The 13,167-nt window shown below is 44.9% G+C and overlaps 1 protein-coding gene across 1 annotated transcript; it reads left to right on the forward strand.

The window, feature by feature from the left end:
- Positions 1 to 7,735: 7,735 nt before the first annotated feature.
- Positions 7,736 to 11,801, forward strand: LOC123449689 (beta-glucuronosyltransferase GlcAT14A). Its single transcript, XM_045126990.1, has 4 exons — positions 7,736 to 8,374; positions 9,700 to 9,775; positions 9,860 to 9,975; positions 11,232 to 11,801. Exons 1-4 carry the CDS (start codon positions 7,831 to 7,833, stop codon positions 11,744 to 11,746), a joined length of 1,251 nt encoding a protein of 416 aa, XP_044982925.1. The 5' UTR covers positions 7,736 to 7,830; the 3' UTR covers positions 11,747 to 11,801.
- The last annotated feature ends 1,366 nt before the right edge of the window (positions 11,802 to 13,167 follow it).

The following is a 13,167-nucleotide window of genomic DNA, read 5'->3' on the forward strand; positions in this document are numbered from 1 at the left end:
TCCTGAGGAAGCAATAAAGCTCAAACCTACTGAAGACATTGTCCCCACTGAGGAAATTGGTGAAGAAATGATCCCCGTCACTGATGAAAATCAAGAAGATGCTCCTGAGGAAATTGCATCAGAACCACTCCCTCAGCCTAGACGAAATCCTCAACCAGCTCATCCGAGGATTGCAAATGAAGTAGAACTTGACAAAATCCTCAACGACATCAACACGCCAGGTCCTCTCACTCGCTCAAAAGCTTCACACTTAGTTAACTTTTGTGGGCATTTTTCCTTTGTGTCCATCACAGAACCCTCAAAAGTTGCTGAGGCTTTTCTCGAACCGGAGTGGATCCAAGCTATGCAAGACGAACTTCTTCAATTCAAGCTGAATGACGTATGGGAGCTCGTCAAATGACCAGATCCTCGCAAGCACAACATCATCGGCACCAAGTGGATTTTCCGAAACAAGCAAGATGAGGACGGTCAAGTGGTGAGGAACAAGGCACGACTTGTAGCCCAAGGCTACACCCAGGTTGAAGGAATAGATTTCGATGAAACTTTTGCACCTGTTGCTAGACTTGAAGCTATTCGAATACTACTTACTTATGCTAATCATCATAACATTATCTTATATCAAATGGATGTGAAAAGTGCATTCCTCAATGGCAAGCTTGAGGAAGAAGTATATGTTGCTCAGCCCCCAGGTTTTGAGGATCCAAAGAATCCAGACAAAGTCTTCAGACTCAAAAAGGCTCTCTATGGTCTCAAGCAAGCCCCTTGGACATTGTATGATACATTGAAGGAATTCCTCATGAAGAAAGGCTTCAAACCTGGTTCACTCGATCCAACTCTTTTCACTAAATCCTATGATAATGAGCTATTTGTGTGTCAAATATATGTCGATGATATCATATTTGGCTGTACTGACAAACGATACAGTAATGAATTTGCTTACATGATGAGTGAAGAATATCAGATGTCTATGATGGGGGAGCTTAAATTCTTCTTAGGTCTTCAAATTCGTCAACAACGCAATGGAATCTTCATATCACAGGAGAAATACCTCAAGGATGTTCTGAGGAAATTCGACATGCATGAATGCAAAGGTGCCAAGACTCCAATGCCTACCAACGGCCACCTCGGCACTGATGAAAATGGTAAAGATTTCGATCAGCAGGTATATCGCTCTATGATTGGATCTTTATTGTATCTATGTGCATCTAGGCCAGATATAATGCTTGGTGTTTGCATGTGTGCACGTTTTCAAGCAAAACCGAAGGAATCACACCATAAGGATGTGAGGCATATTCTTCGATACTTAGCTCACACACCAACACTAGGATTATGGTATCCCAAGGGCTCAAATATTCATCTGGTAGGGTATTCTGATTCTGACTATGCTGGTGACCGTGTGGATCGCAAGTCAACTTCTGGCACATGCCATTTCCTCGGAAGATCACTAGTTTGCTGGTCCTCAAAGAAGCAGAATTGCGTATCACTCTCCACTGCGGAAGCTGAGTACATTGCTGCTGGTTCATGTTGTGCTCAGTTACAATGGATGAAGCAAACCCTCAAGGACTACGGCATCAACATGAAGAATGTGCCTCTCTACCGCGACAATGAGAGTGCAATCAAGATTGCATACAGCCCAGTACAACACTCGAAGACCAAGCACATCCAGATTCGTCATCATTTTCTTCGGGACCATGTCCTCAAGGGCAATATCCTCATCGACCATGTGAAGACTGATGATCAACTGGCATATATCTTCACTAAGCCCTTGAATGAGAAAAGGTTTTGCAAGTTGCGGTGTGAGCTAAATATCTTAGAATCTTCAAATGTTTTGTAAAAACATGCACACATCCTAACACTTATGCAAAATTGATGACTTAGATGTGCAACACATGATGAATCGATTTTCTTCAACTGATGAAGTATACCACTCTGAATGTGAAGAAATCAACGAAGAAATTGATTTTCAGGGCCTTACGACAATTGTACGCGGCGTCTGTAATCAACATTCTTATATGGTGGGTCACGCCACCGCCCAACGTGAAATTCCTCAAGTTAATTTTCTTCAAATGTTCCATTTCCTCAAAATGTGTTTTTCTTCAAATCTTCATTGTGACGATTTATCACAAAATCCTCATATCTTCAAAAACACTTGATGACTTTCGTTTGACTAGATAGACTGTGATTTCAAGTCCTCAACAGCATTCACTTATAGCTATTTCTTCAAGTTGATATTGCTTCTAAGTGAATGTGATCGGACCCTACTTTCCCTCTATGCTATTCTTATCGAGTCTATTCGATTCTTCATATGCGTTCTACTTGAAACTTTGTTCAAAATCCTCACTGCGTCCTTGTCAGCTGATGATTTTGTAACAAAAATCCTCAAATCTTCAAAAATTGTTTCTTTAATGCACAGTAACTGAACCCCACTTCCCATGTTCGGATAACCACGATCTCCACTATCTCCACCGCCTTGCTCGGGAACTACACGTGTCCCGCGGAGACGTAGAGGCAGGGGCTGTTTGGTCTGAATTCTTCGCGCCAACAGTAACTGTCTGGCTATAAATATGTCCTTATCCCCCTCGGCAAACACTTCTTCGCCCCATAGCTATCCTGCTATAGCAAAAAGCACCGAACCCTAGCGCCACCGCTGGAAGTCTCGTCGCCGGTGAAGAAGAGTTTCACTGCCTCGACTTCTCCGTCGCCAGGACCACGCCGGAGTCGGACCATCTTCGTCCGCCGCCGCCGTAGACGTCCTCTACCGCCCGGTTAGGGCGCATTGGACACGCGACCAAAGAGCCTCCCTACACAACTTTTCTGTGTTCTTCGTGCGCGCCTTCAAGGGTAAATAAAATCCCATTTTTACAGCAAGTTAGATCTGCTATTTTACATCTCCTATGTGAAACCTGTTTTTCCTCAAGAATCGATATGCACTTGATTCCTTAAACACTGCCTATCACCACACCATTGATGAACTTCACTAAGCATCTAAGATTTTCACGAGATTCCTGAATTGTGCGAATTTTCGGATCTGTACAACTCTGGAACCCAAGAACAGTATGCTTAGGCAAATTCCTCAACCACTGGTTAAATTCCTCGACTGTCAAACTTTTTCATTTTCTTCAAATCTGAGAACGCATATGACCTCTCCAAATTCCTCGCAACTATACTCTGTTCACAGGTTCACACATGTCAGCTGATGAATCTCTCGGTTCTCATCACATTAACTCATTTGCAGCGTTTCTTGAAGAAAATCTTCAAGTCTCATCAGAATCCTCAAGAGTTCAATCTCATCAGCAAAACCCTCAGCTGAAGAAAATGGAGGATGACAGAAAGCAGAAAGGAGGAAAGAAACCTGAGCAGAACACAGCTTTGGATATCCCTGAGGATATTTACTTGGACTATTGCACACCTAATGAAAATGAAACAATGGCCAAGAGAAATATTCGGTTGCAGAAGATAGAACGCCGATGGGCTAAGGAATGGAAGGAATACACGTTTGTAACTGCCAAGTATGCGAAGAAGTTCGATGTGAAGCCTCCTGGCAAATGGGCCCCACTTGAGGCTCATCAAGTAGCACATCCCTCAAGCCTCAAGACCATTGATGATTATCCGGATGAGAAGGAAAAGCATTTGGCTAAGCTCAAGAAGCAGGCAGAAGCTGCAGTGAGGAAATTCAATGAATCCTCAGCTGCTGCCTCAACTGCAGCTACTTCCTCTGCTGCTGAGACCTCTGGTTCAGCAATTCCTCAACCACAATCTGTGCCGTCAAAACCAAGGGCTCCAAAGCCTCAAGAGAAGTATGCTCAGGCATCAGTTACAAAACCCTCAGCGCCAAAACCCTCAGCTCCAAAATCCTCAGCACCACCACCAAAGCCTCAAGAGATACCAGTACAAAAGCCGGTCATGAAGCCACTGACCGCCACCTCCAGCTCCTCACTCCCGGCTGCAACCAGCTCGGAGACAAAGTCTTCACCACCTCCTGTGAAGACTCAGGTGTCTGCTGAAAAAGCAACTCTGCCAAGCCCCAGCAAAATCATCACAGTCCCGTCTGCATCAGAGGGCAGTGATGAATATGATGATCAAACCCTACAAGCGATAATCAGAAACAAGCAAGAAAGGGTAGCTCAAGCATCAGGAAGCGACATTCCTCTGGCCATGGACCCCAAGGTCCTCCTAGACTACATAAACATCTGGTATGAGGACCCAAACACTCCGCTTGATGATTTGAAACTTTCCCCTGGTATCAGTCACATGGTGGCCACATTCATCAATGAAGCCAAGTGGAAAGAACAGCAAGCCAAGCAGGCCAAGGTTGCGAAGCTTAAAAAGGAGAAATTCCTCAAGCAGAATCTCCTCAGCTTGACGCCTGATGCACCGGTGTCAACACAGGCTGGGTTGAAGAATTTGGCTGATAAATACTCCAAGTTGTCAGATCGTCGGAGTCTCAAGAGCAATTTCATCAAGCTGGCCACTAAAGCTGTTGATGACTACAACAAGAAGGCTGCACCTCCAGCACCAACTCCCCATCCCTTGATTGAAGAGTTAGCTGATGAATCTCCTCAAGCTGAGGAAATACACCAAGAAAGCCGTGTGGATGTAACGGCTGTTGAAGAAATCATCATGGAAAATCCAGCTAATGAACCTGCTGCAGCTGGTGAGACTGCCGCTGACCCAGCTGCTTCATCAAAGCAAGCTGATGACTCTGCTCCAGCTGCTTCCTCAAAGCCAGCTGAAGAATCTGTCAAGAGAACCCCTTCATCAAAAGCTTCAAAGGTGAAGAAGATGACTCCGTCTGCATCAGACGTGAAGAAAACCAGGGCTGCTGAGAAAGAAGCCAAAAAGAGAAAGGCCTCCTCAGCAGAAGAAGAAACAGAGGCCAAGCGCCTCAAAGCGCTTGAAGATACCGCTCCACTGGACCCTGTGCCCCTAAATGTCGCTCCGTCTTATGAAATGGTCATCCTTGATGACCAAGCGAAAGGGACAGATGAGGAAATGAAGGATGCCGCCTCTGAGGAACACACTGACGATGAAATTCGTATTGACGACAGTCCTCAGCCCTCCATTCCTCAGAAAGACACTGCACAAGGATCAGCTGCACCAGCTGATGAAACTGCCTCCGTCACTAAGCCAACTGAGGAAGAACAAAGTGAAATTCCTCAAGCTGATAAAATTCAAAGTTCTATGCAAAATCCTTAAGATGAGGAACAGGCTGACCTAACTCCTCCACCTGAGCAAGATGACCCTATTCCTCAGCCTGATGCCCAACCAGAGCAAGCTCCTCAGCCTGATGCCCAGCAAGAGCAAGCTCCTCAGCCTGAAGCCCCAGCTGATGAAATTCCTCACCCTGAGGACAATGCTAAGGAAAATGCACCTGATCAAGACAATGCCTTCGTCGTGCTCAACCCCGAGACTGCAATTGTTGTCTCCCCTCCCGTTCCTCAGCAAAATCTCCAGCCAGTTCAGCGTCAGCCATTTTCCAAGCGACCATAGTTTCAAAAGGAGAATTTCTTTGAAGAGCGCATGTACTTCATTGGAGAGAATCCCTATGACAAGCCTCAAATGAGGCATCTGAAGTTTTGGACGAGGACACAACTGAATTACTATGCCTCTGTGCTGTGTGGAAGAAATAAGATATTCCAGCACATGCATATTCCTCATGTTGAACTTGAAGCAATACCGTGCCTAGCTCTAGTCCTCAGTGTACTCCATGACGCTGGTTTGCTGCCAATGTGCTCCGACATCTCTGATTGGAACAATGAGCTCATTCTTCAGTTTTATGCCACTCTTCACATATCTGGCGACCCTGAAGACATTAACACCTATGTGTTTGACTGGATGACACAAAACACTCACTACAAGGCTCCTGCTAGTGAGCTCCTCCGTGAACTGCTTGTACCAATTACCTTAGAGGAGGCTGTGAAGCTTTACGGTGAGCGTGAGCTGCCTGACGGGATGATGGAAGTCCTCATGAAGCCTTTGGCTGAAGGGCAATCACCGAGAAAAACCTTCCTCATCCACGAGCTAAAATATACACCAAGGTCTGTCTACAGAATCCTCTGCAGTGTGCTCGCGCCGATCAAAGTCCATGATGGTGAAGAAGATGTCGTAGGCATCATGAAGAATATCATCTTCAACATCATCCACGGAATTCCTATCAACATCCATGATTTCTTCTTGAGGACTTTGGCCGACAATGCTATGTATCCATTTGATCACAAGATATATGCCTCATGGATCATGAGATTCATCACGACAAGGACAGACATCAACTTCCACGCTGATTTCCAAAACCATGTTGGTTATATGCCTCCTATTCGCGTCAACAAGAAGACTTTCGAGCCCATTGAAGGAAAAGGCAAGTCAGCGATTGAGGAAGGAAGTAGGCTCCTTGATGGCCAGTTCAAAGAGCCAGAAGCTTATTCTTCATGGGATGATACTGAGACTCGTCCGGCAAGCCCCTTTCCTCCTCGCGTGATGAATACAAGAGAGCTCCTCCTCAGTCTTCAACAGAAGGTGGATCGCAATCACAAGTGAGTCAAATTCCAGTTTGGCGCCATTGTGAAAACCCTCACTGAAACACAGAACTCTGTAAAGCTTAACCATCACTATCTGCATGAGGTTTTTGATCGCACCTGGGCTACACTTGCACATCTGAAGACTCAGGCCGAGCTTGAAGAAATGGACTTTGAGCGAGACTTTGACTGGTCGTGGCCTCCCAAGAAGAAGTTCAGGCCCATTCCAGTTCCAGACCTTGAAGACAGTTCCTTTTCTTCATTCCGCACTGCTGAAACTGATGAAGAACAACTCGACACTGCTACCGATCCAAGGAAGAAGACTAATTCCAAGAAGCATCACGCCTCTTCATCAACCGCCAAGAAGTGAAGTCTTCACGGGCGTTAGTCCTCAGTTTGTCCCTTTTTGTCACTTGATGACAAAGCGGGAGAAACTTAAGAGTTAGTCTTCAAGCGGGATATTTTGGGGCTTATGAACTATATTTAAGTTACAAACTCTTGGCTCTTCTGAAGTTTTTATGTAATGAGTTGTAACTTAAGCCCGATGGTACTCTGACGCTTTTGAACGTTTTTTTTACTGCGTGCGTGCTTACCGTGCAATCTGTTTTCATAACCTTCACTCTGTAATACTGCTGTGGTGAACGTTTGCACGACTGATCCTTAACTATTTCCGCTGTAAGTTAGTCATCAGCGAGGAATTTTCTCAAAAGAAATTTCCTCACTGATGAAATTATAAAAATCTCCTATTCACCCCCCTCTAGTCGATATAACGCATTTTTAATTGGTATCAGAGCAAGGTACTCCCTTGTTCTGTGTGATTTTGGTTTAACCACCTAGAGTTTTAGTTATGTCGACTGCAGACATATTTAAGGTGACTGCAGCATGTCCTACCTTCAAAGTAAAGAATTTTCCCTTCTGAAAGAACAAGATGCAAATGCAGCATGATTGACTCTTTACAATCTTAAGATTCTTAAAAAAAAATCATATTTTATGAAGTTTTTTTTTTGAGAGTACCTATTTTATGAAGATTTTGGATTGCCCTAGGTTCTACGTATTTTGAAGAGTCAATCAAGTTCTTTTCGCTTAGTATTTTTCAGATCGAGATTCTCCTCAAAAGGACCGGCCATGATCATTTCTGAAAACAAATAATGGATTCATGAACTCAAGAGTAGAACACACGAAAACGAACCATTTCGATCAGATCGGGTGCACCAAACGCGAGGGAGACGAGACCACGCCGTCCACCGAACTCGCAAAGCTTTCCTCTTTCCACGGCGCCCCGATCCTTCCGCTCCGCCCCGCCCCGCCTCCATCCCCCATGCATTCCCCCGCGCCGGCCGCGGGCGCCGCCTCCGTTCTCCCCAAGGACTCCCGCCCGCTCCCCTGCCTCCTCCTCGTCTCCCTCCTGCTCCTCCTGCTGCTTCACTTCCTCTCCTCCTCCTCCCCCTCCTCTACACCCGCGCCTCCGGACGCGCCCCACCGCCCGCCGCTCCCGGCCGGCGCCGCCTCCGCCGGCCCTGCCCCGCCCGCGCTCGCATTCCTCCTCACCGGCTCCGCGGGCGACGCCGACCGCCTCCACCGCCTGCTCCTCGCCACGTACCACCCCCGCAACCTCTACCTCCTCCTCCTTGACCGCGCCACCTCGGCGCACGACCGCGTCCGGCTCGCCCGCGAGCTGCGCGCTGGCCCCGGCCGCGCCGGCAACGTCCACGTCGTCGGCGACCCCGGGTTCGCCAACCCGCGCGGTGCTTCCGCGCTCGCGGCCGTGTTGCACGGCGCCTCTCTGCTCCTGCGGCTCGGCCAGGGCTGGGACTGGTTCGTGCACCTCGACGCCGGCGACTACCCGCTCGTCACCCCCGACGGTGATTCTTCTCTCCACACCCTTTTGAATCGTTCAGGAGAGCTCCGCACCTACTTTATGTTCTACACAGATCTAGACATTTACTTGTTCTATACAGATGCAGACATTTACTTATTAGTACAGAACTGTCAATCTAGTTTTCATTTTCTTCTTCTTCTCAGGGATCGTTTATGTGTGTGAGAGACAGTGTTTAATGTGGATAGATCTCTCTTGATTGAATGGGCATAAAGGATGGTAAATCAGGGTACTAGTAGGCATTAGCTAGATAAAATTCAATGCGTAACGGATTGAATGAACTAATTAAGTGTTTCAAGAATTATATTGTCATGGTGTGAAAAAAGAAGGAATCTGATAACGCCCGAACGTTAGGTACGAGCACATGGCAAAACGAACGTTTTCGATGGCGAGTTTATTGCCGCGAGGATGCCAACTTTAGTTGGCAAGCATGGCAGCTTCTTGCTTTAGTTTATTTTTTGACAGAAAATTGCCGTGTGTGTCAACTAACTTGCCATCCTTGCGTCACTAGAATTGCCATCGAAAACGTTTGATTTGCCATGTGCTTGTACCTGACGTCAGGTACTTATCATTTTTGAAAAAGAACTCTTGTTTAACTTTGGCAACCATGGTAGAATCATACTGACGCTTGTTGTACCCTAAGTCATGTCATCGAGAAAAAAGAACTGCATCCACTTCTGTGTGTATGTGGAGCATATGCAACTTGATCTTTTTTATTCACTCTTTAATGTGTTCAAAGAAGAAATGCAAAATGGAAATGCATTACTATATCTGTAACATAAATATCTTTCCATCATGCTACTTTGTTTTTGCTTTCCTGCCCTAAAAAGTTACTTACCAGGATGATTTGGAAACTATTCGGGTGAGTAAGCATAGGTGGCATTAAAATGGCGATCTAATCTGGTTCGAGAAGATAATTGCTATCTCTTATGCTTTGTATTAGATCCAGACAGAGGACTAGTTTTGTTGTAACCTAGAGCTTAGGAAGTAGAACAAAAATTAAGTCCATGTCTGGTGTTCAGGCTTGTAGAGTTTTTAACGTATTTCACATGCATTTGCCTTGGTAGTTGAAGTTGACACGGTGGAACTTGCTATATTGTTTCTAAAAGAGTCTTGCTATTGCTTATAGAGTTTCTTGGTTATAAAATTTAGAACAGAATGGTAGATAGTGTTCATGTATTGCCATTTCATTAATCCTAAGTGGGAACTTGTAACAGCTAATCAGCTAGTATTAGGTGAAGCCGTGAAGCTTAATCTGTACTCTGTAAGTCTTCACTTTTCTGAGTTTATTTGACTCCAGTTTTTTGGCAGATCTTCTGCATGTCTTATCATATCTACCAAAGGATATAAACTTCATTCAGCATACCAGTTATATTGGTTGGAAGGAGTAAGGGCATCTCATAATTCTGAATTGTCACTTTGTTCAGTCGGATTTGGGAGTTTAAGATATTCGTATTGTATGCCTGTGCAGGTCAAGACATATAAGACCAATTGTTGTTGATCCTGGTCTATACCTATCATCAAGGACTGATATTTTTTATGCCACTCAAAAGCGTGAACTGCCAAGTGCATATAAATTATTTACCGGTGAGATGCTAATGCATTTCTATATTTGTCAGTAGATACTCCCATTATGTTTGAGAAAATCTGGAATCATATATTATATGCTTTGGTACTAATGGTGTCACAATACACATTTGAGTATATAGGTGGGAAATTCTTAATCATCTATTCGTTTAGTGCATTTCGTTGACCTGACCATTGGTTGGTTATTCATGCATGTCATTATATTATCAAGCATGGGCTCATAGTTTGTCACATTTATCTTTGCTCTACTACTGTACTACCTGAATCAATACCACATGAAGATGTTATTTTTAGATTCGTGGCACTTATTTTAAGAAGGGATTTAGTCTGTTTGGGTTGCAATTGCTTTATCTGATGCATACTTGCACACCATGACTTTATGATAAGATCTCCTTATCAGATTAAACTGTTGTTTCTAGGGTATGCCTATTCATGGTAAGGTTGTGCAAACTAGTATATGTCGAACAACATATATTTGAACACTCCAAGCTCCATTTTAATTCTTTGGAGGTCTTATAAGAATTCTTGAATGAAGGTTTTGTTTTGAACATCCTGATATAAACTGATGTTGTTTAGTGACAATAAAAAATCGCACGAGAAACATGATATTCAGTGTTGATGTACTGACAGAATAAAGGATGTTCGTAGTAATTGGCAGAATAAAGGAAGGAAAAGAATGCTGCGGAGCACTTGTAGAAAGCATAGATGCGTGCGAACTAAGTCTTTGTCCTTATGTGTCAACACTATGGAACTAAATTGAGGGTGAATATGATGGATATGTAAAAGGTGGACGCTATTGTCAACAGGGCTGTCGTAGGGCTAACCCTGACGGCCTAACCCCATTCTCATGTAGCTTTTCCTGTCGCTGCAAGAGCTCTGCACATTTATACCGTTTTACTCGACAAAGTCATATTCTTAAATGTCTTAACAGTTCACTTCCTTATTGTGACTCCCAACAGTGCACTTCATTAAATTCCTTGTATGCATCTTAAGCTGTTATTTTCTTTTACCTAACTAGCCAAATACCTGCCATAATTGTGCGGTTGGATATTGCAGTACATTTAACTGATGTGTATGGTTGGATGTATAGTTGTATTTCTTATACAACTAATGGTTCTAATATATATTTCACTAATCTGCACGTATACGATGATGGAAGCTCCTTTTAACATTGTTTCATACTAATATGATTTTTTTTCATTGGTTATAGTGGTGAATATAAACCTGCATTTAATTGTAATGTTGTCTCTTTTCAGGTTCTTCATCTGTCATCCTTTCTCGGGAATTTACCGAGTATTGTATCGTCGGAACAAATAATCTACCAAGAACTATGCTAATGTACTACACTAACATGCCCTTGCCACACAGGAAGTATTTCCAGACAGTCCTCTGCAATTCCCCCAAGTTTAACAGGACCGTTGTTAACCACGACCTGCACTACTGGGCATCGGATGGATCGTCCAAAAACGAGCCCCGTCTGCTGAACCTAACTGACGCAGGAAACATGGCCGCGAGCAGCGCAGCCTTCGGGACTAGATTCGCCAAGGATGACCCTGTGCTCGACCACATCGACGAGGAGATTCTACAACGTTTGACTGGAGAGCCGGCTCCAGGAGGATGGTGCATAGGTGCTGGCGACGACAGTCCCTGTTCTGTTTCGGGCAGCACGGATGTTCTTAGACCTGGGCCTGCGGCTATGAAACTTGCCAAGTTCCTCGCGAAAAGGCTATCCTATCCAGGCTTTTATTCTCAGCAGTGTGTATGGGACTGATGAGTTGCTGTAAATTGTATCACCACGAAACCACGAGTTCAGTTATCTTTGTGTACCCTGTGCCTTTTTTTCTTCTTACGATGTGCAGCTGCCTATATCCTGTGCAATTATACATTCTTGTCGTAAGAGCATGTCCTGCAATTGGATGCAGAGCGAGGAAGAAGATCACATGGGGATTGACGTGTCACATGGAAACGGAACAGAAGTTCAGAAGCCACTGCAACACTGAGAGCAGAAGGATGCACAACCAATCTAACTTAATCGTAAAAACAGAAACCAAGCAAGCTGATAGGTTGCTGATGGCGTGGTAAATATCTTTTTTTAATACAGAGGGAGAACAGTTCAAATTTTGGTTTTGAGTTGTGCAGTAGCCCATGTTTTCCTTTCCTTTCCTGAATTTAGGGTTAGGATTCAGATTCATGAGGCGTAGCTGTCTACTCCATTGCCAGTTGCGACCTAAAGCTAAAAGCACGAAGTTAGCTTGCAAAACGCTTTTATATTGTGAGACAGAGCGAGTAACATAATCTACTGCTAGATGCACCTTCATAGTGGACATAGTTAGTTATAAACCTCTTTATTCGTATTTAAGTGAAGTCGTAGATGAATGAAGAATCAGTATAGTATACCCTCTCCTTATTCCTATTTCTTCTAGACTTTTACACTTTCCTTGTCATCAAAGGGCATCTCTAATGTACGGACATAGTTTCCGTCCACAGACTGTGTGATATGGGAACCGGCCATTCAACCGTGGCAGCATCCAAACGGGATTTGAACAAATTGTACGATTTTCATGTAAACCGGATGATTTTCATTTAGATCGGATTGCATTCATTACATTTTCAAAATATTTCATTGAACAAAAGTGTCCGGAAATTAACCTAGTCTAAATTGACATCGGCGTCAGTCCTCCAAGTCCTTGTTATTCTCCTTATGTCCATGTCCGGCGGCCGTGAGCCTCAGGAAGTGAAGTTGTGGTCGCCGGCGAGGAAGAGTAAGACTTGGAACATGGACAGGCCCACATGAGACACCAGGCGTGACGTCTGCCATGTGCTACTATTCCTCTTTGGAGGCTGTGACCGGGTCGTCGTTGGTGGAGGTCAGGTCGATGATGGACATGGACGGGCTGACATCATGGGCGTAGAGGCGCCAATTGCTCGCTACTGCCGGCACAAGCGACGTGTTGTTGCCGGCGTTCCTATTCGCGGTCGCCTGCACGCCCGCCCCGCCTTGTGAGTGTTCGGATTCTCTGCGGCCATGGCCGTCGTGGCCTGCTCGCTCCCCATGGATTTGTCTCTCTGCCAGCTGGTGATGCGCAAGGAGAACGAGGTTGTAGCGTTTCCCCTCCTGCAGCTACCGAAAGGCTGGCATCGGTTGCTCCTCCGCCATGACGGCATCAAAGTGCCCCTGCGTCCGCTCCATGG

This window comes from Hordeum vulgare, chromosome 4H (genome assembly GCF_904849725.1).
Source record: "Hordeum vulgare subsp. vulgare chromosome 4H, MorexV3_pseudomolecules_assembly, whole genome shotgun sequence".
In the NCBI taxonomy this organism is placed as follows: Eukaryota; Viridiplantae; Streptophyta; class Magnoliopsida; order Poales; family Poaceae; genus Hordeum; species Hordeum vulgare.

Excerpts from the sequence above, each read along its gene's own strand:
- LOC123449689 (XM_045126990.1), top strand. The coding sequence starts at position 7,831 with ATGCATTCCCCCGCGCCGGCCGCGGGCGCCGCCTCCGTTCTCCCCAAG. Across the intron at positions 8,375-9,699 it reads CCCGCTCGTCACCCCCGACG|ATCTTCTGCATGTCTTATCA; the intron begins GTGATTCTTCTC and ends GTTTTTTGGCAG. Across the intron at positions 9,976-11,231 it reads TGCATATAAATTATTTACCG|GTTCTTCATCTGTCATCCTT; the intron begins GTGAGATGCTAA and ends GTCTCTTTTCAG.